The sequence below is a fragment of the Canis lupus genome, chromosome 28 (genome assembly GCF_011100685.1).
Source record: "Canis lupus familiaris isolate Mischka breed German Shepherd chromosome 28, alternate assembly UU_Cfam_GSD_1.0, whole genome shotgun sequence".
NCBI lineage: Eukaryota > Metazoa > Chordata > Mammalia > Carnivora > Canidae > Canis > Canis lupus.
The window spans coordinates 27,023,149-27,044,433 of record NC_049249.1 but is presented as its reverse complement, the minus strand read 5'-3'; the positions used below and the strand labels follow the sequence as shown (position 1 = coordinate 27,044,433).

Genomic DNA, 21,285 nt, shown 5'->3' with positions numbered 1-21,285 from the left:
TGGAGGGAATTCACTTAAATAAACTGTCTTTGCCTCAGCTTCCTCATCTGCAAAATGGGGCTGACAGTAACACCTACTAAGGATTGATGTGAGAATTAAATGTGTTTTGCATAATGAATTAGCTAGAAACAACTTAAGTGTGCATACTTGTCAAGCCCTTAAATCAGTCTCTGGCATATACAGACATTCCATTATCGTTACCCTGGGAGTTCTCCGAGCATGTAAAGTCCTCATGCTTCCCTGGGATACCCCCTCCACAGGGTTTGCCTGACAGACCCGAGCCATCCTGTGATTCTCAGTCCCCAAATCGTGGCCTCTTTGAAATGAACATCTGTAGCCATGGAGGGTTAAAAGCTTAAGTTACGGCATCAGAATGTGTGGTGTCACATCCTGCTCCTACTATTCACTATTTTACTCTAGTCTTAACTTGCTAAGCTGTGATTTCTTCCTTTATGAAATTCAGGTAAGAAAATAATCATCTCTACCTTATTAAGAGTTGTCAGGAAAAAAAAATAAAGTCAAGATACTTCATTCAGGTTAGCGATCATTTTTATTAGCAGCCTTTTTGCCTTTTATCAAGAACTAGCCACAGTATTATGATGAACTTTTTCCTTGTTTCTCTCCATGCGTTATTTGAGTTCAGAGACAGGGAATTTATCATTGCATCTCAGGCACTTGACACATCATTCAGACCATGGAACTATGGAACCCACAAGGATTCAGCAGCTTTATTCTGGATACATGTGACCATTTGAATATGTTGCTTTAAATAGAGATTTCAGAGGACCATGTCCCTTAAGAGAAGATGTTAGGAAGGAAGGGGTGTTTGAGAACTGATTATTCTTTTCTTTGGGAGGTCCTAAATCCTGAAGATTAAACGGTCCTTCACCATTTAATTTGGTCCAAAGGTGCCTGGGTATGGAGAGGAAGCCAGACTGGAAAGGCTGGGACTTCACTCCCAAGCCATGACTTGTGTTTTATCAGTAGGATTGAATACATCATCCTGGCCCCTAAATGGGGTTATACCCAGACCTAGTAACAGCTGGTTATCCAAGAACAACACCAAGCCCTGATTTGTCCTGTTACCTGATCATCTTGCTATGAATACTCTCACCAAGGTTACTTTCAAGTCACCACGATGATGTTAACCAACTTGCAAAGTCCCTGAAAATGGATGAGGCAGCTGGTAATGAGCTGGTTCCAGCACACACTCTGTAAACTTCGTCCTACTTCACTTTTTCGATCTGTAAAATGTGAGTGCTCTGAAGTTACTGTCCTGTCTCCAAGTAGAAATGTCAGTGGGAGGTGAGTCAAATGTGGAAAAACAAACATGCAAATGTTAGTGTTTTGGCAATGCCCCATGTGCTCAGCATTATTTCGAAACTCTTTGTGTCCACTGGCTGTGTGCATCTTAGGACCGGGATCTGAGCTGACAATCTTCTCTTGCAAACCAGCCTGTCTGGAGTTCTGCTCAGAGCAGTGTATCTGGTTTTATCCTCCCAATCAGGATTATACTCTCTGCAGCAGACTGACTCAATTAGCCTTTCATTCCAAAGTCCAATTGTGAGTCAATTCTGAGGTTGTTAAGCAAAATGAGTCTGGTGGCATTAGCCTCGCACTGAAGGATAGTAATCCGCACCACAGCGCCATTCAGTTAATAGCCTGCTTGAGAGACTACAAGAAACAGGGACTTGGAGACAAAGCGACCTTTTGTCCATCTCCGGGGGACAGGCTGGGAGTGCAGGGCTGCCATGTCGGGGAGCTGCTCAGGTTGTGTGCAGAACTGGAACCCAGCTGCCTGGACCACGGTTGGCCTTTGCAAAGTTAGAAGCCCAACAGCACTAGATCATTAACTTTCACGACCGGGAAAATTCTTCTGAAATTAACACTTGTTCCAAGCTCCGCTGCCATTGGAGCCAGTTGAGTAAGCCTGAGCCACCTTTAGGGATTTCCTTTGGAAACATAAATCCTCCAACCAGGCTACAGAAAATGGCCAGGTTTTATGCCCTTCAGTATGTTCAATTAGAGTCAGAAAACACCGACTAGGCTTAGGCTGTGGGAGATCCAGGCGCACAGAGGCACACGCACGAGTCTCATTTGGAGGATTTTGCCAAGCCACATGGCCCTGCTTGGGAAGCGGTAGGAAGGGACCTCTCTGAGGCTGTCAGGTGCCGTGCAAAGAAAATAAAGCCGAGCTCCAGCATCTGCCCTGGGGACGGACAGTGATGCACACACATAAGGGTGTCCAGATCGGCACAGAGAGGGAGGCTCAGATACCCCTGGTTAAAAGGGTTCAAGGAGAGACCAGTCCCTCACAAACACCCTGCAGCCTTTGCAGTGTGCTTGAACTCGGACGATTTCATCAAGCCTTTTAACTCCCTTCGAGTTACAATTGTGGTAAAGGGACACATAATGGGCTTCCTGCAGGCCTTTTACAAACCTCTGTGATCTCCACACACGCTACCTTGCTCTGCCCCACCACACAAGCAAGCTCGTAACCTAAAGCATGCTAAGTAAACACATTTTCTTGGGTGGAAGGAAGTAAAAACAGGCTGCCAATTTGGGTAAGCTGAAGAGAAAAAGGCTGAGACAACTGTCCATTGTCTGCCATAATTGCTGGATAATTTAAATTCTCTTGAAGTCCATTGTGTTCTTCACTCAGAAGCAGAGCTGTTGTCTGCTGAGATGACCTCAGAGGTGGCCCCGCTCTCATTCAGGATTTCTCCAACAATGTCCTCTTCAGATTGAAAAACAGCCAGTTGGCCACAAAGAGCCCTCTTCCTCCCCAGCCCGGCGTGGCTGTGGCCCCTCTCCACCTCTGGGTGTCTGCAGTTTCACCACCACCACTCAGGGCTTCCTGGTGGACTGCCCCGCCCCCAGGGCTGGTCCCCAAAGTGCAGACAGAGTCAGCAGCTGATCAGCCCCTCCAAGCACCACCTCCAATGGAAGGCCTAATCATAAGGTGAAATAGTGCCCAGAGTGAGCGTGAGCATCACCTGTCCCTCCTGCCTTTCCCCTTGGTCTGGAGAGGGAGCTCCTTCTCAGTGTCACTTGGCTGGAATCAATCTCTGTCCCCTGGGCTGGTGAATGAGAGATAACTTACAAGACAAATTCACGTATTTTTAAAGCCAGCAGGAATTACGGGAGCAGATGGGCTGTAGGATCCTATTTTGATGCCAGGGACATGTTTCTGTATAAAGTAAATATTTTCCCAGTGTGGATCTCTGGTGAGTGTGGAGAGAAGCATATTTCCTAAGGATGCAAATAAGTCTGTCAGAAATAAATATTGAATGGAAACTTCAAAGCATCTCGATTTCTACAGTTATAGGCTCTGAAGACTTCTCTGCAAATAAGCAGACACACAGGTGGGCCAGGGCTGCAGGAGAGAGAGGACAGTAGTGGGGGGTGGGTTGTAGAAGAGACGATGCTAACATCCTAAGAGTTCATACTTCCTATATTTTCTGGTGTGGAAAAAGGCCTATCAACAAAGGAACAAAGAAAAGTTGCCATTTGTCCAGAAGTTTAGGGTATTTGAACGCACACCACCTGCCCTTTCTTCCCGTTGCAGATCTCGCCTTGCGGATTTTTTTACCAACTGCCAACCTGAGTCAAGGTCTGCCAGCAGCTGTCTAAAGGAAAACTATGCTGACTGCCTCCTCGCCTACTCAGGGCTTATTGGTAAGATTGGAGAGAAGCGGGACGGGAGAGAAATCTGGTTTACAAATACTCACAGACCTTTTTCCATTGTAGCCTGCCACTATCTGTGAAAGGAAAAAAATCCCCCAGGAACCCTCTGTGCTGGAGTTTTGATGTTAAGCCCTGTAGGACTCCCCTGTTAAAAAAGCGGGGGGGGGGGACACGAGGATCATGGATGTGTGGAGGCAGAGGCAGGAAGAGGAGGATCACAGTAGTAGTATCACAGTATCACAGGCAGACCACAAGCATGAGCACCTGGGAAGCATCCCGGGTGGAGATCTGACCACACAGAACAACAGTAGGAAAGAAGCATGATTGTGAGAGAGGGTAGCAAGTCAACCCGAGCTCATTGAATTAAGGAACTTGGAAGTCATTCCGTCTGGGGAAATAAAAAAAGGCTGTTCCCCAGAAATGGAAATAAAACCTCTAACCACCGGAGTCCTTCTCACCATTAATATTCTTGGTAATTCAGATCCTGGTGTGCAGGGGGTGATTTAGCCTAAAATTTTTCCCTGAGAACAGACATAGCAGAAACAATGTTATTGCCTCTCAAGAGCTGAGGCTTTAGAAGAACCAGGTTCTCTACGTCTGAGGCAACAGTGCAGTTGCCAGGGTGCCAATGAGTTAGGAGAGTCAAAAGAGGCAGATCTGTGTCCATGGATAAAAGGGGCAGGCGGGAAGAAAGGCAGGTGTTCCAGGTCCCAGGGCCTGAAGAAGCCTCGGTGGCGGGGCTCTGTCACGGTTGACGTGTGAAGACAAACATGTAGTGAAGGCTGTGGAGGGCTGAGGGAAATCACCCTTGTCAGAAGTGGATGGCTCAGCCAGGGTGTGTGTTCCTGCCACAGTCGCACAAGTCACCAGGCAGAAAGAACTTCCCACCAAGAATGACAGCACAGACTAAATCATTTTGTCACTAGAGTGTCTTCAGCAAGAGCTTTCAGGAAAGTCAACTATGGCACATAATGCAGGGATATTACAGGGCCCTGTACACTCATCCCCGTGGTTGAAAGGTCTCTTGGGCAAAATCTTTTACCAGTATCGTTTACCATTTTTGTGGATATATCCCAATGGGTGTATCTTCCTTGAGTCAGTATTCCAAGTTTGCATTCACTCTTTGCTTTCTTAAGTTGGTCTCTAGTAGGGGTTACTTATCAACTGTGGAATTACAGGAACAATGGAAATAATTAAGCCATGCTCATTATAAAAAGTTAAAAAAAATACAGAAAAACCCAAAGGAGACAGTAGGAAGGCTCTACAACTCTACACCCAGATGTAAATACTATTAACACCTTAGTCCATATCCTTCCAGGCATATGTGCTCATTAAATCCTCCATGAGTGGCCAAGGCAGAGTGCTGCCAGGGATTTCTGGCTTGGCAAACCATCACATGCCTAGGATGATGAAACACTCATCACGTAATGGAATGAAATCGTTGAAGCAATGCATTTTACAGACCAAAATTTATTTTCCTCTTGGGTCTGGATCTTCCCCTTCACACTGGTCATTGGGTTCTAATGTCTTTCAGGACAAAGCTTGTGCCTCCTTCTTCCATATGTCAGGGATCCATCGTGGTGCCCAGCATTCAGTAGCTGCCTAGTAGATACACATTTTAACCTCTTGGCTTAGGGTTTTGGATGTCTTTTCCTTTTTCCTCCAAAGTTAGGTGCTCACTGTCTGCTGTGGGTCAAAGTTCCCATCCCGAGGTATAATGGGAGATAATGTACTCAAACTGGTAAGGAATGTAGGGCAAAAAAGATATGTCCTTGACCCAGAAGAGCTTACAAAGAATTTTTCTTTCTGTTTATGAACCAAATATATCCTATGGCTCACTGACCGCCTATTACTTCTTAGGTCCATAAAATACAGAAAAACAGAAGGCTTCTTGGCATGAATAGGCATCGCCTGGTGTGAGCCACCCAGGAGAAGACATTTGAGTTGTATTAAGTATAAATGCATTGTTTATTTACACCAGCACAGAGCTCATCAGAAAAACCATGAATATAGGAAGATGTAGGCAAGAAAGACCACCCAGTAATTCTTTGAGGACTTTTGAGGACTATTGAGACAATACTCTAAAAGCCATCAGCATAGAGAATTTCCACTGTTTATTTCCAATTCCTTCGCAACTTGGAAGACTTTATTTAAATCAGTTGAGAGCCTGGTGAGCAGAGGCCTCGTTATATATGTTCCGGATGTGGGGTAACCCAAAGGATAGCTTCTAAGCTTCCCTGTGTTACTTTGAAGGAGCCATTTGCTTCTGAGGGAAGTGCATACAAAGTCCTAAAAGGATTTTTAAGATATGTAAAACCAGTTCTATCTATTTATGAAGATTAATGACATTTTCAAGAAAATGCAAGGGATTTGGCAACTCATGCATTCTAAGTTAATTCTCTCCTACTCCGTAACATCCATACCATTTGTGCAGGAAAAAAAAATACCCTAAGTGCAGCTCAAGGAGTTCTGTTATAATTTTTAAAGTAAATGTGTAAATTATTTTTTGTGCTCAAGATAAATTGCCAAGAAAATGAACTGTTTAACATAATTTCCCACTCAGCAAACACAGTGTTTGTAATTATCCGTGGCGCATCCACCATCAGAGGAGCGTTTGTTTCTTTTTAGGCTATAGAAAAGTCTGTACTGTCACATAAGAACAAGATGCCTTGTTTTTACTTTTTTAGGTACAGTTATGACCCCCAACTACATAGACTCCAGTAGCCTCAGCGTGGCCCCGTGGTGTGACTGCAGCAACAGTGGGAACGATCTAGAAGAGTGCTTGAAATTTTTGAATTTCTTCAAGGACAATACTTGTCTTAGTGAGTTTTAAAAAGAAAAAGGAAGCAAACACACAGACATGGTCTCCTCTCTGTGTTCAAGCTGTACCTCCATGTTTCTTGTGTCTGCCTCTTCTTTCTTTCTCTCTCTGTTGCTTTTTTCCTGCTCGCTGGTGGTGAATCCAGCATCTCTTGGCCATACTATGCAATGCAGCAGGGAACAGAGCAAGTGGGTGCTGCCAAGTCCGGGAATCCAAAGGCCTAAGAGAGCAAGAGATTCAAACAACGGAGGGTACATTATGTCGGATAGAACACTACTACCCACAGATCAAATTTTGATCTTGGCAACCAGTGCAAAGTCTGTTCCAAAGGTTCTTAAAACCTGGGCGCAATATACAGCGTGAGAAGCTCAGACAAATTAGACAGGGGTAAGCCTCCAAGGGCTCTCTGAGAAAAATTAGAACATTAACATCAATAGCCCCCTGGATGTTCAGGGCTGGCTCAGAGGAGAAGCCACAATTCTTGAGTAGGATAAGCTGGTGATGCAGCCAGGAGCCTCAGGATGTCAGTTATCTCGGGAGAGAGAGATGAGCACCCGGTGGGGCGGGAGGGCGGCGGGGGAGCTCCTGCTTGAAAATAGTATTGGTTTTTATTACAGTTGCCTTCAGGCAATTTGGAAACATGTTTCCCAAAGGGAGAGGGATAGAGAGGAATGTACAGGTGTGAACAATGGGCATTCGTCAGACCTGTGCCAGGTCTCCCTTCTGTCCACTGAGATGTGCACGCTTGAGGTGATGATCCAGCCGAGATGCTTGAGTACCTCACTCTCATTTTGTGGCAGGCATCATGAATTTATTGGGTGCCTTCAACTCACTCTATAGGGAGTGCAATATATACATTATCTCATTTACTGTAATTGGCACAAGGGTCCTAGGAGATATAGGTATGAGCATCTCCATTTCACAGTTGAGTAAACAGTTGTTATTCTCCTGGACCCTCCATGCCAGAGATGGATCTGAAGCCCCAGTGCCTTCTTTTGCAGGCAGGGGCCTTTGTGTCATGCCTGATATTAAAGGGCCCATTGGAGGAGAACATATGGCCAAATGCTGGGGCCAGGTGGGACTTCCTGGTGAGAGATGTTGGAGCAAGCTTCTAGGAATGAAGGTTCAGCCACCCCCCTAAGAGCCATGACAACTCTCCATGGTGCTCTGCTCTACACAATGACTGATTACCAGAGAATTAGCTAATAACTTACTGTGTGTACATGGAAAAGCTTTTCGGTGTTACGTATTCTGAAACCTCTTTATTGCTGCCTTTGTTGAAAAGACAAATCTAAATGATTTGCTTACTCGGTCCTTCAGTAGTATGGCTGTAACCAAATGTTGTAATCATCTTAAAAGTAACACAAGCTTCTGAACACCTAAGTGATATTGAGAACCACCACAAAACTAGTCAGAAGTATGGAGACATTTGTTAAGACATTGGGCATCCCACCGAACTATACCTCAGATCTCGTTTGGTCTTTCCTTAAAAAAAAAAAAAAAAAAAAAAAAAAAAAACCTGGAAAGTGTGTATATATCCTTCTTTTCTACATCATCCTGCATAGTCTTCTGACAGAATGAAAGTTTTAATGAAGATAAAGCAGTGAGAGTATAGGTCAGTGTGAGAAAAAATTATAGTCACACTGGCTGGAAAACTGCTCCCTTGTGGAGAAATTCAAGGTGTCCCTGCTTAATAATATTTTGGTGAAGGGGAGACTAGTCTGGCATCTTTTTTTGCTAATGACTTTTCAGTAAAAAATAAATACATTTGGTCTTCAGCAGGGACCAAAGCCAGCCGGAATTATTCATAGTCATTCCATTTACACTTTGATGAGAAGGGGCACAGCACACCAAAGACACAGTGCTGTAGATTCACTCTCTTGTAGAAGGCTCTATAGAGTAGAAGGAATTGAAACTTGTAGATTGCAACCCAAATGCAGTAGCCCGTCAATTCTCCTGCCAGATCTCTCTCGGATTCCTCTATCACAAACACAGCTTTAACTGATTGCTTATTTCTGGTTATTGGAGGAAACACAGTTCTTTTTAAGCCAAGGGGAGGGGAAGAAAGAGAAGAATGAACTGGAGACAGAGGTAAGGTCCCAGTTACTGCCACCTTCGCCTCCCTGGACCACTGTATTTGAACTCCAGTTGCCCATTCTACTCTCACCCTTGCTTCATTTTCTTCAAGCATTTCTCATCACCGAATGTATTCTGTATTTCACTTTACTTGCCTCCCCAGTTGGCATGGGGTCTCCATGAGGGCAGGGGCTTTTGACTGTCATTTCTGTCATCAGTGTTCACTGCTGCATGTCCAGCACAGAGCAGTGTCTGGCATCTAGTACCTGTTCCATTGATATTTGAGTAAATGAGTGAGTACTCACTGAGTGAACGAATGACCAAGTAGCAAGGCAAACACGCCTGAAAACAAAGGTAGGACCCATAAATGGCAGGGATCTCCTGAATCTACCTGTCTTCACAAGAAAGAGAAAGGAGTGTTCTTTGGTTAGTGTTGGTGGTTGTTCTGGGTCATTCAAGGAAACCAGGCCCCCGTGTACCTCTTTCTCTGCATCCCCCCAACCTGCTAAGCCATGTAACATGGCTAGGAGCATAAAAAGCATTTATATTAATTCGAAGCTGTTTCTTACAGCCTAAAAAATGTAAAGTTTTAGAAAACAAGCTTCCAATTTGCTGAACCTAAAGGATAATAATTTTAGAACAAAATGTCACTTCTAAGAGGAAGATTAGGCTTAAATTATTCTGTCTTGTATATCGAAAAATGCCAGCTAAGAATCATATATTAACAATTTGCACATTCAGGTCTCAAATGGAGGAGTTTGATTTCTTACACAATGAATATGAAATAAAAAATTCCTAAAGCCAGGCCAACTCCCTGAGGACCTGATTAAAAACTGTTTTTAATTCATTTTGGGGAGGGGAACAACACACAACCAATTTACTCTTGCCATAAAAACAATCTAATCCCATGAAATTGTAATAAGCTTTTAAAGTTTTACATTTTAAACTTTTCATTTAAGCAGGGCTGCTCCTACCTAATTATGCAGATTTTGTTTAGAAGACTGGGAGCAGAAAGGGAAAAAATAATCTTACTTAAATTTTCACTATATATTGATGAGATTTGGGTAATTTTTTTTCTTTTAAAGAAACCAGTTGCATCTGTACTTTGAGCAGTGCCTGGCTCATACTGGCTGCTCAAAGCATGTTGCAAGGTGCTCTGTGGTGGTGAGTCAGATTTTTTTGCTGTTTGATTTTACTGCCTGCCAAACTAGTTTGTATGCCACCAAGTTGCATCATAACTAAGGATATGTTACTTTAAAAAAAAAAAAGCACTAACTAGTTTACTTTTAGTATAGAATTTTAACAAGGGTATTCTTGGAAGATGGAACAGTGATTGCTATCCCCCCAAAATAGGTTTGAGGCTGGGTTTCGAGGTGCTTGACTGATGAATATCTCAGGGCAAGGATCTTGCTCAGCACCTAGTACATAAATAGGAACAATATTTGTTGCGCTCTGAGCATATCTAAGTGTCCATCTCGGTGCTTAATGAATGAATTGATTTTTGAGCACCTGACCCAATGGCTGGCTCTCAGCATGTGTAGGGTGGATGGATGGATAGGTTTTGTTCAGGGAAGTCCAATACTGTAATCAGAATTTCTAGTGTGCCTCTCTGGCTTCATGTATCCTGTCTGTTACATTTGCTGCTTGACTTTGAAATTGGATTTCCTCCTGTTTTACTGCAGAAAATGCAATTCAAGCCTTTGGCAATGGCTCTGATGTGACAGTGTGGCAGCCAGCCCTTCCAGTTCAGACCACCACTGCTACCACCACCACAGCCTTCCGGGCTAAGAACAAGCCCCTGGGGCCAGCAGGGTCTGAGAACGAAATCCCCACTCATGTTTTACCACCTTGTGCAAATTTGCAGGTAAGAGCGGCAGCTGAACTCCCTGTTGGAGCTCACTTATGAGGGCAACACAGACCAGTTTCCTTCAGTGCACTTAAAGATAAATGGCTAATGATGAGTTGGGTTTGAATCTTAAAAGTGCATTTTAACCATGATGAATGGAGATTGTGAAGTGCCACAGAGAAGGATGAACTCTGGAACTGACTCCCATTTGCTGGGAGTAGGACATTGGTCAGGGTACCTGGGGCTGGCCTTGGCGTCTTCACCTGTAAAATGAGGGGGCAGGGCAGATGAATCTTTAAGCCTTCTGTTTGTGGAGTGGCCAAGTTGAGTTGGTTTTTAATTTGTCTATCATCCTTATTCTGCATTCTCTACAAAGCAGCAGCCTATTGAACTAGAAAGCACTCTTGGGTTGGTCACCATCACTGTCATTTACACTTAACGTGGGGTATTTAACTCTGTCTGAAGATAAACCAGAGACAGTGTTGCTATTGAGATGTTAACTCCAATGTAGAGTCCCATATGGCTTCATTCTTCCTGAAGCAGAAGAAAATGCTTTTCTGGAGAAGGAGGAGCCATGCGGAGCTACCTCCCAAAGCCTCTTGTGTGTATAGAGGCAAGTGTGAATGGCCAAGAGACTTCCTTGGGGCTAATCCAGATCTGCAAGGGCAGAACCACAATGGCAGGCTAACAGTGGTTTCCTGCCTTTAGTCAAAGCAGTGTTTATTCGGCCTTTTTATTGATTTTTTTTTCATAGTAACGAGTGTTCAACTACTTAGCAAGACATTACATATTTATATGTTTGTACCTCTTTGGCTGCTATCCTCCTGACGGCTATGAGAGAGCGATAGTTTTATTGTTAGCCTCCTCCTTGCGTTTGAGGACACTGGGACTTGGTGAAGTAACACTTTTGCCGGAGCCTACGGAGCTTATGAGTCACAGAACTGGGAATCCAGGAGACTCCTGTTGCTTTCATAGTTCTTCCTGTGTTTGGGGGGTAGTGGTGACCACATGATGGTTTCTTCTTCATGCCATGCTGGGGAAGGGGACATGTGCCACACACTGTGCTGTCACTTCACACTTGTCACTGGAGTATATTCTCCTTTCTCTCTCCCCACCCTGCTGCCACCAAGGTTCACCAGAAACCTCTTTTGCCAATACCTTCTTTAACTCACAATCCTCTTTGTTCCTTACAAACCATAGGGTAGTTCTTCTGCTTCTGATTTCATTGCTGTCTTTTCTCCCCCAAGGTCTCCCTTCTTTTTGGATATCCTACGTGCCATTCAGCTGGCTACTGGTCTCTGTCCCATCTCCCTATGTCTTCTTCCCAAATACAAACCTTCAGACACACTCATACACACACACACACACACACACACACACACACACACAGACAACACAGCACTGAGGAGAAGGCGGGGAAGCCACACAGCCTAAGGTCAACCAGATGTTCTTCATGCTTCTGAAGCATTTCCTGAGCATGTCCAATATCCAAAGCACGGTGCAAAAACTGCCAGAAGTAGGAGGAGGCTTGGGGACTATTACAGCATCTAACTGCTCCATCTTGCAGCAGAGCCCTCAGGCTCTGGGAGGAAGGGTGACTTTCACAAAGGCCCCCAGTCAGCAAGAGGCAATCTGGAGCCAGACATCGCACCACAGAAACGGGATCTGTTCTTCATCTCTGGCTGATGCTCGGCATCCTGGTTCCTCCTACAGTCAGCCTTCTCTTCTTACTGGGTCCACTCAGATTCTAGCATCAGTAAAGACAAGTGGCCAGAGGAAGGATAGGACCCTGTTGTCATTCACTGATAAGAGTGAGCTAGATAGGGTTCCTGACCTATAGGAGAGGCAAAGCTCTGGCTGCAGCAAAATGAGGTTCGTTTCTGCACGTGTCTGAGGGCACAGAGCATGACTGCAGAAGCGGTGCTTTAGCCTGTTTATTGAGCTTCTTCTGTGTTTCAGAAACTTCATCAGATGGGCACTCAAAAAAAAAAAAATTCTCTCCTCAGTGAACTTACAAATAATGGGCAAGACACAGCTTGTCAACATTTTTGGAAGGTCAGACCAAATTAAGAGATGACATTTCAGGAGAAGAGCCATCATTGGAAATTCCATACAATTTCCTCCATGAGAGAGGACTGTGTCAGCCCTAAGAAGGCATTCCCCCCACCTCTCCAGGCCCTGCTTCCCCACCCCCCCACCCCCAGATCACAGAGTGGGACTTCTGCTTCCTGTGGCGCAGGCATGTCTTGGCCACACAGCATCGTGCCTCCAACCCAGCTCTGCCCAGCCACCCCTTCCTGTGAGGAGGGCTCTGTGCTGCTGCAAGGTTGCCCTGGCAACGTCAGGGGACACATGAGCTCTGTTCCCAAGAAACGGCGCCTTTCCTTCCCCTGTGTTAGTGATAGGAAGTCTGCCTCATAAATAGAGGGGCAAAGTAAAATTAAAGCATGATGTTTGTGTCAAGACTGCTATTTAACTTCTCAGCGGAGGGGGAAACGGAAGTGTGGGACCGAGGAAGGAGGGCCCAGCCATAATTCTCTTCCCTGTGACACACACACACAGAATCCATATACTTGGAGCCAAACAGCATTTCACTTCCGGAGAGCCCTTCACAGTCCTATCAGCCCTCACCTCTCCCCCTATGGAGAAGACCTGCTTGAGCCTTGTTTTGCACACGAGGCAGGGAGTGAGGGAGTGAGCTCTGCAGCCAAGCCTGTGTTCCCACCCGGCCCTTCTGCTCACCAGCACCATGGCTTCCACAAGCCTCCGCTTCCACAAAACTCGAGGATGGCCAAGCTGCCAGAGTTGAGGGGACTAGATGGGGGTCATGCTTCAGTGCTGGGGCAGAGTGAACCCTCCAGAACGGTACTTTAAAAATGGCACATGTGATGCTTGATCCCGAGTTAGTTGGCTGCTGGGTCCCTTTACAGCAGATGGATGGTGGTGTTGTGCCTTGCTTGCAGACATCCTTCCCTTTTACAAATAAGGCAGCCGAGGCAGGGAAAGGTGAGTGACTTAACCAGAATCACGCAGTAATTCTTTGGAGAGGCTGGGCTTTCTGCTCCAAGGCCAGTGTACTTCTGCCATAATCCATGACTTCGAGGAACCCATCTGGGCTCTTTCTTTGAATTAGAAATGGACAGAAAGGACAAATGAAAAATAGAAAAGCAGGTTATCCAGGCTTTGTCTTTCTGCATCTGTCTCATTTCACTTAGTGTCACGTCCTCTAGGTTCCTGATCTCACGTATATGTAGAATCTAAAAATGTCGAAATTTTAAGGCAAGGAGAATGGTGGGTACCAGAATCGGGGCAGTGGGGGAGATGGAAAGGAACTGGTCAGAGGGCACAGGTGTCAGTTACCTGGATGGATGGGATCTAGAGCTCTAGGATACAATATGATGACTACGGCTAGCAGTGCTGTATTGTATACTAGCCCATCTTAACTGCTCCCATCCTCCCCAAACATGGTAACTACCAGAGGTGGTAGGCTAATTAGCTTGATTATGGTAAACTTTTCATCATGTATGCATGTATCAAAACATCATTTGTATTCCTTAAATACAACTTATTTCCAAATACAGAATTTTTATTTTTAATTTACACCTCAGGAGAGCTTGTTGGGGGCGAGGGGTGAATAGAAAAAGCAGCAGTGAGAAGCTAGTTTCAAGAGAGCCATATGACCTACTGCTTCCTGAAGGCAGCTATTCAAATAATTGGGAAAACACAAAGTTCATGCTTTAGGTTGGGATTCTTCATGCAATTCCAGGATATAAGGAATAAGGGAAAGATTAAAAGTTTGCCAGCAAAACTTTTTTTTGCAGCTTGGTGATGTCTTTAGAATGACCTATACTAACAACAGTTGAAAGAATCATTGGAGGCCAGAGGATGGGGGGAGATGAGTGAGTGATAAGAGATGGGCCTTCGCCCCGAGAACATGGTACCTGGCACTGATTTAGGACTCACGCTTTGGAGTAGGGCTCCCAGGAGACTCATTCTCCCCATCTGTCCTTCTTTTGCCTGCCTAGCTGTCTCCAGATAAATTACCATTTGCCAGGGGGTCCTAGAAATATCTTAGAGTGGCGTTTGTCCCAGCCATGTGTGTCATTACTCAGAATAGAACTGACTTAAACCAGCTTGGGATCCATTGGTAACAGATTTGGAGAAAGTCAGCTATCTTTGGCAGCTCTAAAGTTCACTTGCCTTGAGAGGCACCCTCTTGTAATATTTTAAAATATACAATAATATGAGAAAACTCTTGGGGACTTGAGTTTCTGTCTTAACATTTGAGATAGATTTCCCCTTTGGAAGGGAAGAAATAAGAATAAACATTTTCAAAAGTCGGCTCCAAAGTATAATTATCAACAAACCAAACCCAATTCTTTTGGGGAAATGGGTGGCCTTGGGTGTGGGACGTAGAGACTCATCTGCAGTTCCTATGCAAGGCTTGCCTTTAAAAAAGGAAAGTTGATTGATTAGTATAAAATGTCATAGAAATGTCCAAGTGCTAACCCCCTGAGGTGATAAAATACCAGGTTTTGGGTAACCCGCCAAGCTCCCATGTCAGGATTAATTGGCAGTCATATTAGTAACAAGCATGACGCAGGCTGTGCTATTGTTGGCATATCCCTTTGACTTGTACAAAGTGGTCACATGAAAAACAAAGGAAGATTAAAAGTTCTACCGATTATTTCATCTTCTGTGCACTTGAGTGGTCTGCTAGCTGGAAAAAGCTCAGGATATTTAAACCAAATGGACTGTACTTGTCGCCTATTTAAAGTAAATATCTTTGGGAGATGTAAGTAGGTGTTGGAAAAAATCCCGACTTTGCATCATTGTACACCACTTAATTCTGGAAGCTTAAAATATGGACCCCTTATAGTGGCATTTGTAGGTCTTGGACTTCATGGAGAAAGTTCTGCTACTTCTGCCTCTTTGTACTCGTGTCCCTCTCCTCCCACCCCAAAAGAGCTGTGATTGACAGGAGGAAGTCTGGTAGCTTGGGGAGTACACCCTCAGATCCAGGGCTAGCGGGCTGGCTGTGGAAGAGCTGTGAGCAGTCGGAGAGCTCTAGTGAACAGTGAGAGCCACAACCAGGGTCAGTGTTTCTTATGAGCCAAAGAAAACATATCTATCTCTGGGGAGATATGAAGGGCCAGAGGTTGTAGATAGATCTCAGGTAGGGCTCCTCCCCTCTCCTTAGGTTTTAAGGCTGCATTCTGGAAAGGAACCAGCAATGTGGTGTTCTCAGTCAAGGAAGCGATGTGAGCACAGTCCCATGGATAGTCTTTGTGAGAATGTTTGCTGCTAAAAATCACCAGTGTAGAGGGCAGCTGTTCCCTTCTTTCCCAACCACCCATCATCTGCTTTGGTGGTCAGGCCATGCTAGCTAGCCCTGAGGGTCCACCACAGGGACACTGCTGGCCCTCAGTGGGCTGTGGAAGCAAAGGCCCTGAGGTGGGCATCTCTCCTTGAGGAGCGAACCTGCAGTATCCACTGGATTTGAATCCAGGTCTACATCTCCCTGGCCTCCCTTATTTGCTATAGTTCCCTCTCTTCAGAGTATGGTTTGAAGCTCACAGAAATGGGCTGGGTGCTTGTAGGTTGTAGGCTTGTAGGATGTAGGTAAGAGGGACAGAGGGCAGGCAAGATTTGCCTATCCATTTAACTCCTGCATATTAGAGTATTCAAATATTTAATTAGAATATTGAATATTAGAAAATTAAAAATAATCTAGATCTGAAGCAAGACCTTCCATCCCAGAAGAACAGCATATGCCTCTGCTGTTTCAGTACCCCGTCACCTAAACAAAGTCCCTTTGTACCTGACAGGGCCAGACCAGACCAGAAATGATTTTAAAACTCTTCCCAGGGCCAGACCCCAAAATTCTAGATGTGGCGGCAGGAAGGCAATTATCCAAACCTGCTAAATACCCAGGACTCCTCTAGCTGTGACCAAGTGAAAATTTGAAGTGTTGAGTTTTAAAAGGAAAGCTGCCAATGGGTGTTCTGTAAATCATTTGTGCCAGCAGACTGACCCCATTATGTCAGCTAATCCTGGAAATACAGGAGGTAAATTTAAATCTTCAAGCATGAAGCACTTAATCAATATTCTAAATGTTTTTCTTGCAATTTATGCTAGCAGAGCAATGGGGTGCTTTGGCGTCCTGTTAATCTTCCACTGGAGAAGAGGCGCTTGAGAGCTAGGCCAGGGTGGTGGGATTTTGCACAGGATGATTGGTGGGAGGGTGGGAAGCTGGAAGGGGAGAGGGTGAGGTGCTTACTTCCACACCAGGCCCCTGGCATGAGGATGGTTGTCCCAGGATTCAGTACACCCATTCCAATGGGCAGAGCCACCCTGCGGCCACCTCCTGTGGCACTTTCCTTAAGCCTAGGAGTTGCTCTGCTGGGAAGAACATGAGCTCTGGGGTCAGACGGACCTGAGTGAGAACCTTGCCTCAGTTCCTATTGCTCTGTGACCTGGGCATGTTTCCTTCCTTCTCTAAATTTCTGCTGTAAAATAATCACCTGCCTCTCAGGTCTGTTGTGAGGATTAAAAACCTGGTGCCCGTATGCAGAGGGCCCAGCATTACTGTCCAACCCTCTCCACTTGGTAAGTAGTCACCACTCTTAGTGTGATTGAGAAGTGTGAAAGCTTTAATTCTGGACCCTGGGACAATAAAGGAAGAACTGTGCTCAGCATCTGGGAGTCCATGAAAGAAGAAAGACAGAACTCTTTAGATTGTGCTTCCTTAATTTGTAAGAACCATTGGAACTGAGTGGTATCCTGCTGATTCGAAGAATTGGTCATTATAGAAAGTCCGAAGGAAGGAGGGAAGGAAGTACAGGTGTACTTTGAACACCAGGACAAGGAGAAAGGGAAACCAAATGTCAATAAAGAAAGGACCAGGTCTTGAGGGGTTCTGACTTTTCCAAACACCATCTCCCCATGCCCAGGAGTCTGTTGGGAGTGTCATCCTAACAACCAGCTTCTTGGTGTTATGACTAGAGCCATGACAGTAGTCAGATCTTGGTCCAGCCTGGGTACTGGAGCAAGACTGTCTACCAGGTGCCATTGCCACATCTCTTTAACCAGTGCTGACATTGGGAAGAGGTGGCATAGCTGTGAACAAGACACAGTCTTAGTTGCAGAAAAGGTCGTGTCTGAGAACCAGCCCCACCTCTCAGCCTCTGACACCAGGACTTTGATTCTTTCCCATATCTGCATTCTGCTGGTACTGTTGTCTGCTTCATATTTATCTTTAAACTCAATTACTAGGTATACTTATTTATATAAACACTATCATTTTTAGACTCATCCAAAGCTGTTAAAAACATATGTGAAACATATGTGAATCAATGTACTAGTTCTCTATACATTAAAATCAATATATAAATATTAAAATTAAAAATGTTAGTAATGCCACCTACATAGTGTCATATGTACCAGTAGTCTCCAAACACTACTTTGAGAAACATTAAACCATCCAATATGATAGAATCCAGAACTATTTGTTTTGATAACGTGCATCACCTCTGGTTTTTATGGTTGGGTATTAATAAAGCAAATATGCATAAGCTTTTCCCATGAGTCAGGTACTGTTCTAAGCACTTTATATATATACATTGACTCATTTAATCCCCACAGTAACCTTATGAGGTCAATACTATTATTATTCCTATTTTCTCAGACAATAGGCCTGAGACACAGAAAAGCTTGATCAGGAGAGGAGAAATAGGAAAAGGAACATCTTTCCCTTGTATGTGTTTTAAATGACTACATTGTATTACCTAAATCAGAGCACTTTACCTTTTTGTTTCTGGGTAACATTATTCACTCAATATAGATTAAAATCAGTCCTTACATTCTTGTGGAACATCTGGCAGATGGAGGTGCCAGACTGGTTCATAAACTGGCATAAAGAAAGGAAATGGTGCCTATTCTGACACCAACTGGTGTCCCTAGAACTCAGTTCTGACATCAGCTCTCGGAGGCAGCATAGACACCAAAGGTTAAGGCCACGGTCCCCAACAAGCCTGCCCTTACTTCAGATGATGACCACACTTCAGGGATCCCCAGGCCACCTGCACTTCTGACCAACCAGCTACAAATTCCAGGCTTCCCATGACCCCTCAGATTCAACTCACTAGAATGACTCAGAACTGAGGAAAGCACTATACTTATGATTATGATTTTATTTTAAGGGATACAAATCAGGATGAGCCAAATGGAGAGATCCTTAGGCTGAGGTATGAGAGAGTCTCCAAAAGAAAGCTTTCATTCCCTCTCCCTGTGGAAGCAGGACATATCACCCTCCTGGCACATTGACACATTCACCATCCAGGAAGCTCCACTGAGCTTCTGTGACCAGAGTTTTAATTGGGGTTTCATTGCATAGGCATGATTGATTGAGCCATTAGGCCTGTGATTGAATGTAATCTTCTACCCCTCTCTGCTCCTTAGAGGTCAGGCGCTTGGGCTGACCTCACACGATTCAGAGCCACAAGCCCTTGGCCCGTAGGTGGTCTCCTGATGACCAGGGCCCATTCTGAGTCATCTCATTACCATGAACTCAGGTATGATCTAAAGGGCTCATGAAATATCAAAGATACTCCTATCACTCAAGAACTTCCAATGATGTAGAGGTTATCTCTCAAACCAGGCACAAAGCGTAGTAAAATTCTGATTTTAATTTTAAGGGCAAACAGTGAAACTTCTCATAAGAAAGCTGGAGTTGAAATTTTGAGCACAGGCTCATTTCGCCACTTACCAGCCATGAATCCTTGAGCAAACCACTTAGCCTCATCTTCCTCACTCCTGAAATGGGGATGACAGTCATAGAGCCTCCTGGAATGTTATGAGGATTAGCTCTGAGCCTGCCTGTAAAGTATGTTTTGTTGTAGAGCCTGGCTCAGACTCAAATAAATAAGTCTTTATTATCTGCAAGTTTTGTGATGCTTCTGGCACTTGGATATCACTAGTCCTGTTTGCCCCATCTTTGGCAATAGAGAAGTGCCCTGAGAGGGGACAGGCTGGGTTACACATTGCTTTATGGGTCCTATTTTCCAGGGGCTTTTCTGGTCTTGGTGGGGCCCTGTGGGGACTTTGCAAGTTTGTAGAACAGGCTTGTTAAGGATAAGAAAAGGTGAGGCCTTCTCAGGGTGGTGGTTTTAAAATGTAATTTAGTGAGATGCTTCTTTGTGGGAAGTCCCTTGCTTCCTTGGAATTCTTAGCAGAAGATGGGCTGGGCGCCTCTATGCCAATCTTGGGAACTTCAGTTCCTTAGGCTGAGGTCTGAGAGAGTGATTTCTTGGCCATGAATGCAAGAGTTCCTCTAGGTCAGACTTAACTCAGGCTTGGCCCTCTTAGCTTTTTGGCCTGGAAAGTCTCTCTTGTGGGGGCTGTCCTGGGCCTTCTAGGGTGTTGGACAGCACCCCTGGCCTCTACCTTCTGGATGCCAGGAGCACCATTACCCACTTGTGACAATCAGAAACATCACCAGACATAGCCCAGTGTCCCCTGGAGGGCAAAATCATCCCTGACTGAGGATCACTGGTCCAGCAAATGAGGGCTGCCTCATAGACCTCATTTGCTCATAAACTTTTCTGTTTTACAACAAGGGAAGTGGAAGTTTTTGAGAGTCTTTTTGGGTTTCCCTACATGGTAAGGGGCATATGGAGATGGAAGAGTGACCGACCACAAGGGACCAGATCTTTCCCAGGTGGTGCAAGTAAGAATAAGGAAAAGAGACTGCAGTTGCCACCGAATGCCCAAGTTTAGACATTTAAGTTAAGTTTGGACATTACATTTTCCCAGGGCAACACTCCCCTTGGAGTGGGACCTGTGGATGGTGTCACAGGTGGTTCTGACTGAGGCTCTTGATCCAGTTCTCACCATCCAAGGCCCTGCTGGACTCCACAACATTCAGAGCCCCACACACCCTCGCCTGCTTCTGAGGAATGTTTGTTCACCCACCTGGCACCCTGAATGGGTAACCCACAGGTGACATTTCAAAGGAGACACTTGCCAGATGACCAGAGTGGGTGGAAGTCTTTGTACCCCACCACCCTCAGGTCTCACGCATGGACTTGGAGCAGAGGAGTCTCAGGAGAGCTGGGAGTTGAGCAGGATCACATGGCCAGTGCCAGACACATTACTGCTGAACCCTCAGCACATGTGCTGAATCTCAGTGACTCTGGCAACACAGATGCCATTTCCTGAGCCTTTTAAGAAAATGACCTTGGTGCTGCCTGTTATTTGTGGTGTTTGGTTTATGGTCTTTGTGAGGTCTCTATCATTTCTATGTATTACAGAGTGTTTTCTAGCACCACTGTTGTTTTGGTCTCATAAAAAAAGAAATCCAAATGTTGGCTACACCTAACATTTCCTTTGCATAATACTCTCCTGCTCAGATTGAGTGTGTTTATTTCCCCCACTCTCGGAGAAATGAGCTGTGGGGGGTGTCTTCCCTTAGCAGAGGCTGTAAGCCTCAGGGGCCCCCACCCAGGCTGCTTCTGGGCTCCCCTGGAAGCCTCACTGCAGAGCTCTGGACTGGGCTGCCAAGTGGCCTAGGGGCCCGGTGTGATGGGCCCGAGTGCTCCCAGCGTGGAAAGGCTGCCAGCGGCCTCCTGGGACTTAATCTTCCCGGCTCCAGGTGCCAGCAGATGAGCTCAGAGGGAAGCTGCCTCCCAGAATCCACCCACGTTAGCCCTGGGAGGAAAGAGGCTGTTGTAAAAACAGTTTTCGAAATAACTGCTTATAGAGCATTTTCAAAGCCCTTCATCCAGGAGAGTGCTTGAATTCAGAGCTCAAAAATTGGGTATTACCCCGTCAAGGCTGCCTTACAGCATGCTGAAAT

At 45.2% G+C, this 21,285-nt stretch overlaps 1 protein-coding gene across 4 annotated transcripts in view; it reads left to right on the top strand.

Moving 5' to 3' along the window:
* The window catches only part of GFRA1 (GDNF family receptor alpha 1), a 203,101-nt gene that overhangs the window by 165,252 nt on the left and 16,564 nt on the right, over window positions 1–21,285 (top strand). For all 4 annotated transcript variants that reach the window (XM_038578891.1, XM_038578892.1, XM_038578889.1 and 1 more), the window contains 3 exons: window positions 3,569–3,678; window positions 6,375–6,509; window positions 10,267–10,448. In XM_038578891.1, the coding sequence (XP_038434819.1) occupies window positions 3,569–3,678; window positions 6,375–6,509; window positions 10,267–10,448 (427 nt within the window). The remainder of the gene's footprint in view (window positions 1–3,568; window positions 3,679–6,374; window positions 6,510–10,266; window positions 10,449–21,285) is intronic.